This window comes from Diorhabda carinulata, chromosome 10, assembly GCF_026250575.1.
Source record: "Diorhabda carinulata isolate Delta chromosome 10, icDioCari1.1, whole genome shotgun sequence".
Classification (NCBI taxonomy): Eukaryota; Metazoa; Arthropoda; class Insecta; order Coleoptera; family Chrysomelidae; genus Diorhabda; species Diorhabda carinulata.
This window is the reverse complement of record NC_079469.1, coordinates 6625564-6639257: the sequence shown is the minus strand read 5'-3', so window position 1 is coordinate 6639257 and position 13694 is coordinate 6625564. Positions and strand designations below refer to the sequence as shown.

The 13694-nt window shown below is 31.9% G+C and overlaps 1 protein-coding gene across 1 annotated transcript in view; it reads left to right on the top strand.

Annotated features, from left to right (window-relative positions):
• The first annotated feature begins 203 nt into the window (after window positions 1-203).
• LOC130898905 (relaxin receptor 2-like) overlaps window positions 204-13694 on the top strand; it is a 72528-nt gene continuing 59037 nt past the window's right edge. The window contains exons 1-5 of the mRNA XM_057808501.1: window positions 204-363; window positions 11623-11760; window positions 13100-13186; window positions 13286-13394; window positions 13447-13521. Coding sequence (XP_057664484.1) covers window positions 204-363; window positions 11623-11760; window positions 13100-13186; window positions 13286-13394; window positions 13447-13521 — 569 coding nt within the window. The remainder of the gene's footprint in view (window positions 364-11622; window positions 11761-13099; window positions 13187-13285; window positions 13395-13446; window positions 13522-13694) is intronic.

Here is a 13694-nt window from a genome sequence, read left to right as displayed (position 1 = left end):
GGCTAGGGACATTGGGCTAAAAGTCTCAGACTCAGCTCGACACAACTTAGTAACAAAAAAAAATAACTTATGAATTATGAAAACAATAAATCGCACTGGATGATAAGAAGAAAATCTGAAGTGTCTTTAGAAAACAAAAACGATCATTTAACTAATGTAGAGTAGAACTATAGGACTATTTCAAAATATAACGTATAAATGGCATGAATCAAACCACACCAAATACAGATCTAGATGTACCAAGAATAAGAGAAGTTATTGAAAGAAGATTCAGAAAACATCACATTATCACAGAAACTCGTCCAAATCTTCTATTAGAACTGTATCAAAGCACACCAAATGTCGAAAAAATGAACATAAGGGGTTAGAGGCTATATCGATGGATGTAAACCTCACAAGACAATACAGATGCCAGAGAATCTAGCACGAATGTATACCAGGCAATGAGAAAGCAGACAGTATGGCCAAAAAGAGAGTATGACTCCATAATATAGTCGAGAGTCCTACTGTTGCTTCATGAAATGCTACATCAATAATGAACTGAACGGATGGCTAAAAAATCAGATGGAATCTTCATGAAAAATCACTTCAGACCTCCAACTGTATCATCTAAGAAGTCTAAGGTATTTTCAGTGATGACCTAAAACGACATTAAACTGGTCGTTTCTAACAGATCATTGCTCCGTTAAGTACCACATTATCTTCATGCTTCATCGATTTCATCTCATCTCAAGTTTTTAGTTATGCAGGTTGCGCGCAAACTGACAATTAATAGCCGATGGGATCTTGATCAGATTAATCGAATAGCTCAGGCCCTTGCCCTTGGTGGAGGAAGAGAGAAAGAGGAAACGAAGTCGAGTCGAACAAGTATCGTGTTGGCAGTATCCGCAATCCCATTTGATTCCATAGATGTAGACATATGACGAACAACTAAATAATAGTACGATTGAAAGTTTTATATATGCACCTAGGTTTAGGCGATAGGCATGGCAGAAGCCATTGGAACAGAAGAGCATCTACTATGCGAATGTTCTACACAATCCATCAAAAGGTTAAAATACCTCGAGAAATGGAACTAGAAAATTAGCTCCTTTGGAAGGAGTCTACGTATTCTGGAAGCAGAACAATGAGTCTTGTACAAAGTTTCTTCTAGGTATAGGTGCATAGTGGCTAAAAACCAAAACAAATTCTTTATAAATATACCTAGCACGAGTTAACAAATGAACTAGAATGTAATTAAATATACAAAATAAAAGGAAAATACTTTGGTCAAATAGAAAGTAATTTACGAACAAACACCGTTGTTTTCCATTATTGTATTAAGTGGAAACTATACAGTATTGAACTATGTTCAATAAACACAATCACTAAAGATATGTCTGTGTATACAAATAGTAAAACACAAACGAAAACAATGGATGACAATGAAGAGTGGAAGTAGGTTATCAAAATAAGATAGGAAATATTGTAATGGTGGGCCTCTTAAAATAAACCTGGTTTTCGATTACGTAGCGCTACCGGTGACGAGGACGAAATTTATAGGTATAGGTCACTGCAACAATCTATAAGTCAATCTTGCCACATCTTTAAATCATATTTACTTCATTGTATATAATCTCTCTAAATCTTTATTAATTTAGTTTTCTTCCGACACGCTTCCTTAAGTTCCTTCCTCTCTATCGCTTTTTGCTGCTTCTCGATACTTTTCTTGGTTATCTAGAAAACTTTATTTTTCAAATTTATAGGGACTTTTTTATTCTTGAAGCTGAATATAATTTTTTCGAAATTGAATTGTTTCGGTAATTGTATTTGCTTCTCTAACTTTCAAACCCATTTTCAAATTTCCATCCCGTGATATTACTTTAAAATTCTTAATAGCTACATTGATTTCAACATTTCAAATTTAATGATGCCACAAAAATTAATTTAAATTTCCAAATTTAATGGAAGCTATAAAGAAAAACAAATAAAATCAAACTAAACATCAACATTTGACGTCAGTCACTCGGTAGATAATCCATTAGTTGCTGGTATTGCAAAAATATTGACATAGCAGAATATCCTCCGAGATTAAGGACTATTAAACTGTTTAATATGAGCTTTATGTTTGACAAATAGGGTATTATAGAAATAAAAATTATCTGCGCATTATGAAGATACGTTTTCAATATATATTATACAGAGTTTTGCGGAAATTATATGATTATTTTTTGAGCAGACCCCGATCGAATTTAGGATTTTTCAGTCTCATAGATTAAGTAAATTCCTTTCTCAGAGCTTTTCAAATATATACAGAGTGTGTATGGAATGCCTCAATTATCACGGAAACGGTTTTTATAAATTTTTGTGCGAAGGGTCTTGTGATACGGCCAGTATTATGGTGGTATTTACGTTGTTGTCAAATATCCACCAAAGTTAAAATAAATATTCTACATTTAGATGGCTACGATTGAATAAACTCGTTTAATTTGAATAGTCTTTAATAATTTATGTGCTAATACAAATCTAGTAACAAGGTCTAGTGCCAGTATGTTAGTAAAAAGTTTAACGAAACTGGTGCAGTTCAATATTTATCCAAATCATGGCGCAAAAAATCTACAACTGAAGACAAATCTTTAAATATGTTAATGTGTCATGTTAGAAGTATATCCACATTTGTGAAGTAGAATAATTACGAATTTTAGAAAATATATAGTAAATCCCAGTCCGCACTGCGATTTTTCAGCGGATGAATTTTATTCTCGCGACTTGAATTTCGTACATATTTAATAAATAATCAATAAATAAATCAATAAAAGTATTGATTGATTATCGTGAACAAATAGTCTATTACAGCAGCTTTTTTGTTACAATTTAATGCGTATCATATTTAGACAGATTATAAACATTTATTCTATACTCACACCAGAGTTTACAATTTGTGATTAAAATCCTAACCTAAAAATTGATTGAAATACACTTATATTTAAGTGAAACTTATTTTACTTCAAATAAATAGTCAAAGGCAGCACTGACAAGGCAATTGTATAAATAAAGTAATAACTTTAATTACCTTTTTGTTTTCTTTCAGCAATACTACATGTTTCCCAAGAAAAATATATTTGTTGATATATTTCCTCCCACAATCTCGCCTTTAATATTCCGTGATACTTTGGATCAAACTTGTCCCACGCATTAGGGTGATTAATTGCCCTATTTCAATGTCGTCATGTTCTGGTAGGTGGCAGGAGACGAATCACGTGACATGTTGCCCATAGCGTAGTAAGAGCACGATTACTGAGCAAAGCTCGCGAATTGTATTTCGCTGTGGGGCCAGTCTCATACAAATTTATACTGTAACAAAACATTCGCGCGGAAATAAATCCGCACCGCATCCTGTTGTTTGCGAAACATCAAGTTCCCTGGATACTTGTCTAGTACTCAAGTGTGGATCGTCTTCTAACAGGACACAAACATCTAAAGATTTGTTTTCAGTTGATGCGATTTTTCTGAGCCTTGGTTTGGATAAATCTTTTACTGAACCAGTTTCGTTAAATTTTTTTTTACTGACAGTAGATTTTGTTAAGGGATTTCGGTTAGGATATAAATTATTAAAGATATTACACGTTTCTTGTTGACTTCTACGCCTATCACCATATCCTAATATCATTAAAATAGTAATTCGTTCTTTTTCAGATAATCAATCCATTGTGACTTTCAATTAACTTCAACAACAATAATTTATTGAAATGTCAAAAAATAATCAGTATTTCTTAAGCATTTCTAAAAACGTAAGTTATATAGAGGGGTGATTCATTTGAAATAACAAAGTTCATCAATTTTTCCAGAAAAAGGAAAGATCTGACAACAATGTAAATACCACCATAATACCGGTCGTATTACAAGACCCTTTCGCAAAAATTTATAAATATCGTACAAGCCTGTATAATGTGAATCTCTTGTATATATTGAAAGTTATAAACATAATTTAGAGTCAAATCTTTTATTTGCGGGTTGTATGCCACGGATACAGAAATTGTGAATATTGTTATGCTTTTCTTATTTATTTAAACTGTTTTTACCGGATGGGTGAATTTATACATACGGTATTTCTCGCGTACTTAATTTACTTATACACTTACACTAGATAATCTAAAGTATACACGAAACACTAAACTTTTCACTATTCACTAAATCCTCCTCCAACACTTATCTATTCACTAACTTATATAATTAATTTAAATTCACCGTTTTTACTGTTCTGATCAGTTCGCTATGAAATCCAATTTTTTACTGTTTACTCGCTAATAAACAATCGCCTTATACTTTATACAAAACGGATATATTGACCATTCGGATTATAGAATGTAAGAAAAAACAAAAAGGCATTATTAGAAATTAATAGTTATAGGAAGTTATAAGAGCTATATCAAGAAAGTGCTGCGATAAATAAAAAATGGGAATTGCCTGCCGCATCCGCCAAACTTTATAATCTCTTAACATTAAAACAGGACTGTCTTCACGATCTACGTCAATAGACGAGTTCGTAACAATATGAAATGGTAATTAACATATGATTATTAGTCCAGTCAAATACCATTTTCCAGTGTATTTATCCAATGCAGCACTGATTTTCATAAAAATTTGTATTCAGGTTCTACTTGTCCCATTCGGTTGATTTTTCCCTGAAGGTAGATGCTACATTCTCTAATATGAACAATTATTTTAAAAGTTAATTTAAAATTAAGTTAAAGTTTAATTCTTTGTGACTTATTCTCGAGCGAAATTGTCGATTTTCAGACAAAAAACGACGTTTATAAACAGTTTTTCGTGAATAACAGAAAAAATATGAATTTAATCCAAAAGTTTGTGTAGAACAAAATGATAGCTTATAAAAAAAACAAAGAAATCGTGTATTTAAGATATCTGCATACCCAATACAAAAGGAATTATTGCTTGTTAAAAGTTGATTGGTATTTTCAAAAGCCAAAATGGAAAGTTTCCACGTACAATAACCAAATCAAAATCATTTTCTGGGGAAAGCTCATAGAACCGTTTTCAACGTCCCTTAGAAACCTCATTTTTATTTTTTATAGAAGTTCCTAGCTCCAGAACTAATGGAAGTATGAAGACAATAATGTTAATTCTTATTTTTTCCTTGGAATAATCTAGGGAAAATCTCACCCTCTCATCCATCGCATAAGAAAAAAAAATCACTTTATTCATGTTTTTATAAACGCTCTGAGAGTTTGACCAGTTTAAAGTACTTATTTTAGAAAATATAGTTTTCGTAATCTAGCGAAAAATCGCTTTTTCTTCATAATAACTCAAAAACTATTGTAACAACTTTATGATTTTACCTTGCCTGACAATTTTTGGCATTACCAATTCCTCCAGTTAATAAAACTTCGTTCAATAAATTTTCCTAAAAAATCATTCCAGTCTTTCAAGTTCGTTTGAACGCAATTTCAGCTATATGTGCAATCAAAGTTTGAATTAGCATAGATCTTCATCTTTTCCTGCAGCTAGAGAAGGAGTTCCATATGAAACTTTTGAAAGTTTATCTAATGATAAAGAACTTAAGGACCTTGGTCCAAAAGTCGAAGCAAAGCCGTTGTGTTGAGATATAAAAATTTCAATTTTATATGTGGAAACATAGTTTTAAGTTATCGAAGATGACCTAATGCTGAATCCAAAACTAAAGCTGCTACGAAAAGTCTGAAAATTCCGGAACCGGTAAAAAATAGTAATTAACAACTACTGTGTAATTTGTTTGAAATATAAAAACAGACTAATAACCAAAGCAAATATCTGAATATTTTATTGAGAGTATTTAGAAAGGATAGGGATGATCCAGCTTCGCCCGGAAACTTCACGAAAGTTTTCTAATAATGAATGAGGCTACTTAAAACAACTCAACATCGAAAAAGCAAACTTAAATATTTCAAGTAGCCTTATCCGACTTATATAACAAAGGTATTTTGTATTTCCCACACAGTTCGTATCATGAATTTATTAGACTTATCTTAATTAAGGACTGCATCCCCTTACACAGTAATAGTGGATTATATTCAGACCTTCTTGGTGGTCATTCAAAATCATTCCTAAATTAACAAAACCATCACAAGAAGTATTTAAAAAGAAAATGTATCGCAACTTAAATTATTTTTCTAATATGACGTCAATATTACAAATCCTTTTATATATAATCACAAAAGTTAGAATTTCTAGTTTCAGTAATTATCCTTCTCGAAATAGTATTTCATTATTTTGATTAGAGCAAGGCAACAAAGTGATTAATTACTTTTTGATTCATTATCCTGAAAAAAAAGAATCCTTAATATAATCCTGCTTTGTTTGTTATCAATTTCATTGCTGTCTCTGCTTCATTTATTATAACAATCTGCTTTTTATATCTACTTTAACATTTCCAAACAATCTAATTTCTGTGAAATAATGAACTATATCGGAAATTGGAGTAGTATATCACCTAAGGGACATAGTCTGAATCAATTTCTACAATTTTTACTTCGAAACCTAGTGAACTAATTCGCCAATTGTATAGCTCCAATTATGTTCTACAGATCTACTCCTAATTATTCTAAATTCCCACCATTAATCCTGAAGATATACAATATTTGTTTTCAATATTTCAAATTTAAAATGGCATTATCATTCTCCAATATGTTATGTCGATAAATGTTTATTTAAAAGTTTTGGTTTCCCTTTTGGATATCTTTTACACAAAAAGTCCATTCTGAATTTCAATTTTCAAATATTTGTATTTAAGGAACACTGGAAATCATTTACATTCATAGTAACTTCTACAAGATCTAAAAACTTTTAATCGATAATAATTTACGATGATGTACGATATGCCGATGACACAATCCTGATATCAGATACATCTACATCATCACTTGGGTCTAACAGATCTCCGATTACTAGTCGAAAGTCATAAAAACGAAGGCGACGACCACCAGAGTACTTTCTATGTATGCATTAGTCAAACTTATTTGCAGAACATGAATGAAAAGTTTCTTGTACTACCTTATCGCAAGGATAGTATCCTGGCGATCAATTCCTGACATATAGTTATTATAGTTTAGAATGGCTTTAGGTTTTTCAGTTTCTTTTCCTCTTTTATTCTGGAAAATTCCAATTTCATTCCCAAATTCAGTGCTTGTATAATTGACCTTTATGCTTCCATTTTCCAATATGAATAACATCAGAGAACCTAGATTCGTTTTAATTTCGCCTTCATGACGTCTTGTGGGTTGTGCTTACGATCACTTCTTATGATGCCGTTGCAGTAGGTGTCATTTTGCAGCAACCTTATTATTTGAACTGTAAACGCCCTCGCCATAGCACCATAGATTCTAGGTTCAATTCTTTTCCTGGTTGACAGAGACTGTTTATCTTTGCATTGAAAAAATCGACTCCATATCTTATTTTGACTAAGATATTGTTAGCTTTAGTGTTGGTACATGTAAAGTTTAGACACCTTAAGATGAGAAAAAATCTATTCTGGAACTGAAAGGTGCTACCAATTTGTGATACGTCATTTTGCAGATGTTTCACTGCAGAGAAAACCTTTAATAGCATAATCATTTGTCTGGTCTACAATCTGCGATTACAAAGTCTCTGCCCGAAACCGGTACTAAGAGCTCTTGTTTTTTCTAGTACCTGTTTTTGTCCACTGGAAATTTGATTGTGCATTAATCGAAGCTGGACCAGTATTTACAGGCAAAGCTAATTTCATAACGACTAGTCATCATCATGTCCATCTACATCTGAATCACTTTCTGTCTCTGATTCGTAGAGATAAACTTCATCTTCGAACTCCGACAAATATTCGTCACCACTGTTAACTTCTAAACATTGTAATAGTTATTCACCTTTGAGCTTATTAGAACAATCACTCTTACTTTTTGCAGTCCAAAAGGTTCAGGTTGGAAGACACAAAAAATAAAAAATGTGTAACCAACTATACCACGTGCTCGACAAACGTTTATAGAAGGACGCCGGAGCAGCTCCAACATACCCTCGCTAATGCCGACTGCATATTAGTACGTAGAAATTAAGCATACACAACACTCCGATCGGAGTAGTGGGTATCGTTGATCGATGCCAGTGCATTCCGATCGGAATAGCCGGTACTCAACTCGTCAAGCGGTTCCATACAAGTCGAAAAAATCATCTATCTATCACCATAGGATAGGAAGAGTCAGCGCCCGAGTACCAAAAACTATTCCTTCAAACTTCAATTTGTTTATGCGATCCTCTTTGCCCTACATATTATATAAACGCATGTCGCCAGAGTGCAACCCAGTGCCATACTGTTTGAATCGAAATTGTTCAAACAATTGCAAATAATTTATTAAAATACAAATAAAAAGGCCCTATGAGTTTTCGCGATAAAGTTATTATTTTTAGAGATGATTTTTGAAAGTTCGAAAAAACTCACATTCGGGTACTTTTCATCCATGAAAAATATATTGAAAAAAAATATGAATATTAGTTTTTTCTGTTGTTTTCTATAATAGTTAAAGATATTATTACTAGAGATTTGAGAACATTTTAATTGGTTATATTTGTTTTTTAATTGTTCATTTCGCGTGTTCACAAGTATGCCTTCAAGTATAACCGTCTCTCTGTGACTCATGGGCTGCATCGTCCTGAATTATTATTTATCCTTTATTTAAAAAACTATTAAATATAATTAAATTGTCTACAATTTGTTTTCAATAAATTTTTTTCTGGGAGCAATTTTACAAAAGTTATTCAAATGTGGAGCGTAATTAAAATTAGTTTATATTATTTTATATATGTAGTAGATTTTTAGCAACAACAATAAAATATTAAAGCTTTTGAACATTTTTTGGAATCACAATTATATATAAATAATAAAATAATATCGGTACATATTTATGAGCGCGCAAAATTAACGATTAAAACATTGAGTCCTAACCAAACTTGATGAATTTTACCCTGGGTCCAAAACATTTTTTTGACTTTCTACACACCAAAATTGGAAATAAGTAGTGCGAAAAAATGATGTTTTTTGTGTTTAGCGCTAAAACTTTTTCCAGGGCTCAGAGCAGTCCTATGTACACAAAAAAAAACATATTTTGCACTTTTTATTCTAAATAAATCTTTCCATTATATTTCTATGAAGATACACCCTACTTGCAGGATGGGAAAACAAAATTTTGTTTGCTTTTTTATCATTTGAATGATGATTTATGCTTTTACTCATATGTAAAGTGTACAAAAATGTGCGATGTGTTTTGAAAAATGAAAGATCAACTTAAAGCGGTGGTAACATAAATCAAATTCAAAAATTTCAATTAAATATTATTTAAAACAAAAAAAATTAGGTTTTAGTTTTACAATGGAGTTGAAGATCGTGCAAATGGACCAAGGGTAATGTTTCAAGGACCCAGATTCGTCCAAGCAAACTGTAAAACCATTTAAATAAGGTCCTTCGGTCCATGGGGAAGGTTTGAAATGAAATACGTCGTGCGGTTTTTAGGACTACTCTGAGCAGTGGGGAAAGTTCAATTGCGGGCTTATGGACCGCACCAGGGCTGAATGTGTTAAACAGCTATAACTAATGAAATTTTCTTAAATCTCTATTAAGAATGTTATTCATTATTGTACAAGAATCATAAAAAAGTAATATTTATATTTTATATTTTTAAATATATTATTGATAGGTCAAAAGTACCCAAAATCTTTCGAACCTTCAAAAATTCATATATCTGAAAATATTAACCTATTTCAATAAAACATATAAAAAAATTTATCCGGTTGAAAAATTGAAAATCCTTGCAATTGTTTGGATAATTTCGGTTTGACCAATAAGGCGCAGGGCTGTCCCAAGGCATTGCATAAACAAATTTAGGTGAAATAGTTTTCGGTACTGGACTACCACGTTGGTTGACTATTATATATAATTAATTATTTGTTTCCTTATGAATACCCCAAAAATAAATCAGTAGAAATACATTGCCGAATGTTTAAAACAGTCCAATATTTGTATTCCTCATGAAAAACTGTTTTTTATCACTTTTTAAAAAGGCAATTTGAAAGATAAATGTGGTATAAATTCCTCAGCTCGATTTCGCTATTCTTCAACTCGACATCAAAATGGATACCCTAAAAAAGTACTTGTCTAAGTTTATTACTATTTCTCCAGTGAAAATATGTCTCAACGTAACGTTTGTTCATTGAATATTCAACAATTCATGTGGACGAACGACTGCAACAAATTTTGTCTTAAAAAACAGATTATTCAAATTTATGCTCACGAGGCTTTTAAATATATTTATTTGAATATGGAAATGTACATAAAATGTTTGTTGAAGTATGTCAATACTTCAAATAAAATTTTATATCTATTTGACGTATAAAATTGAGTTGTTTTGATAACCTAACAATAAAAGTTGACATACCAGACCAGTCCGATAAGTACAGCCTATATGACTAGAACAATTGAGGCTAGAATCGGAAATGTGGAAAAAACTGACACAGACCAATCATAACTTTTTACTTTATAATAGAGACAATGATCGAGATTTCCAAAATAGTTTCATAAATATTTAGAAAAATTTAAAATCAATATTTGGACTTCTCGGATTTTGATGCAAAGATTTGGGATTTGGCTTTAATTATTACAAAAATTGCTTCAGCAAAGTATCATAAAATAAAATCCATTGTTTTGTGAAAAGTGAACAAAGTCTTTATTGTTATACTAGATCAACAATATTTTCATCTTTTTCATTGTTGAGATCTTCGAATTCATTATTGAGACCTTCGGCTTCTTGGTTTTCCAAATCTCGATAAAATTACCCTACAATGGATTCTGGGAAACACCGGAGTGAAGGAAAATAAATTAGCTGCTAAGCGAGGGCAGACAAGCCTTTCATGGGATCCGAACCCTTCTGTGGTAACAGCACTGAAAAAGAAGGTAGATAGGAGCAAAACCAATTGTTGGGACAACTTACAGGGACTGAAACAGAGTTCTATCGGGGCACTGTCGTCTCAACAAACAAGTCGCTAGTCCCAACAGATAATGCGCGAGCACTACACCTGGATGTAATGTTTTTGCCGTATCCAACCCTCTCATCAGATTCATATCCGATAGAACATAACAACAAACATTTCTTGACAATATTATCATTGAATTCTTGATCTTATAACCAACTAATTTATGTTCAAAATTTAGTCCATTCAGGTCAGTATAATTGTCTTATGTGTGGTGATACTGCTATACTAATTCACAAAACGATGTGTTCGTTATGTCAATAAAAAAGTGAAATTTTTGGTGAAGATTGTTGAGGTTTTCGACACAAAATATATCCCCAATTTGATGATATTAAATGGACTGAGCCACTCATCACTTTCTCCAATCTAATAGCGAAAATTTTGATAATTGCTATGATCCAGTTTGATAAAACAAATTTCGAATCAATAATTTCAGATCTAACGCTTTTATCAATGTCAAAGATACTCCTCCTTCTCATTAAAAGTGTTGCTTATCAGTATAAAATGACACGTTTAAGAATCAAAACATTCTAAGCATTCTGTTAAAAAATATATTTCTAGCAAAAAAATCATATTAATATTTTTTTTTTTCAGAACAATTCAAGACTATACCAAGTGGGATATGTACCGATGGTTACTTTCAGTGTGCTAACGATACTTTATGTGTTCAACAAAGTCAAAATTGCGATGGAGTTGCTGATTGTCCTAACGGAAGCGATGAAGAAGAATGCGGTGAGTTTCATTTTCTCTTTAACACACTACAACAATTTTAACTTTATCACATTGTAAGTGATTGTCCATAACAATGCAAATGTTGGCCGTGGTTTCAATTAACAGTTCTTCTCTCATTAGAAGAAGTCTAATTAATAAAACATGTGTGGTGACCAGAGAGGGAACATTTCTCTGAACCAATTTCCCAGCAAATAAAATGATAATCCGTCCACACATAACTGACCGATACCTGATCCAGGAAATTCCAAGTAACCTTCTTAATGTATAAATACCTTTTTGAGATTACCAGGTTATTATAAATTTTGAGGAAAGATTTGCTTGTAATTTCATCTTTCTGAAGTGAGTGGTAAGGGGCAATATCCGATAAAAATCATTTGTTACCTCTTCATCGCAAACCATATATATGTTGTCTATTACCTCTTATGTTATCTATTAAATTTACTCATACTTAACACCGAATACAGTCTTGAATGCTTTGCACATAAAATAACAATGCACGCGTTCAACCAATCGCCTAGTAAGGCCGATTCATAAACTTAACTTTGCGTTTGCCGTTGCCATTGACATTTGAAGTTACAAAATTGAAAACATTGAAATACATAAGACCATTCATTGTTGCCGATTGACGTTGCCGTCTGCCGTTGATGACTTCCAACATAAACGAATTTTATCTTTTCATGTCGGCCGTTCGTATTAACTTTTGCTGCTAGAAAAAAGCCAATTATATCCGTTTGCGTTTGTCACGTGATTTTTCCTAATGCTCCCAATTAAAAAACTCTTCGTTATTTTCTATATACCGTCCATAAATAACGGATAACAAACAAAAACACAAAAATATTAAAAAAAAGAAACAAAAAGCAGTACCCACGTCTCAAAAAGTAACAAAATTTTTAGGTTAACGGCAGCAATGTCAAGTTTATAATTAGGGTTAATAGAATACAAATAGAAAGTCAAGTTTATGAATCAGCATTTATTTTAGTAGTTTGTAGTTATATATTTGTTGTTCTTATAATATTATTGACTTGGAAGAATACCATTGATATAACAATGCCGAAAAAGCGAATTTTCCCCCGAAATTTTCATCAGTAGTCGTAGCCCAAAAATCATGCAATATAAGTGAATGATTAGAATTTACTAAAATATGAAAAATTTTATCAAAAGTTCATGCTTTTAAAGCAGATATCCGTTTCTTAAAAGTACGGAAAAAACGTATGCCAACTCAACGAATCAATTCCAATCACATTATTTCAAATTATATATTCTCTAGCAGTGAATAAAAAATGCCCTTCTCATTTTGAAATTCCATTCCAACATTTAGAAATATTTCTATTTGTTGCAGACGATGAGCATGATGATGAGTATTGGGATCATCTTTATAGAAAAAACCCAGCTGCAGAACATGACGACTGGAATGGAAACAATTGTTGTAAGTCCAATTTTGATTGAACTTTTTTAGAGTAACGGCTCATTATATGTATTCTATATGAATAATCAACCTTTTTCTTTATCGATTTTTTTATTACAGCGTTCGTGTACTTCGGCCCTTGTAACTGTCGTAAAGAAGACTTACTTTGCGATCATCAGAATTACGATAAGGCGCCTAATGATCTTCCTATCGGAGATATAAACATATTGTAAGATGCATTTCTTGGATGTTTATCTAAGTTTATGAAAAATATTTTTTAGGGATTTCACTGGTAATAACTTTAAGAATTTATCAAGAGATTCGCTGAAAAATATACCTTATTCAGTAGAAAAGCTGTAAGTATTGATACATACAATTTTAGACATTGAACGATAAGCTATCGTCCACTTTCATTGGACAAATTTCTTCATATTTATTTATCTAAAATTGGTTAATTCCACCTTCTGATAAGTCGAGAATAACCAATTTGCATCAACGATTCACCTCTCCTAAACTAACTACAAACATC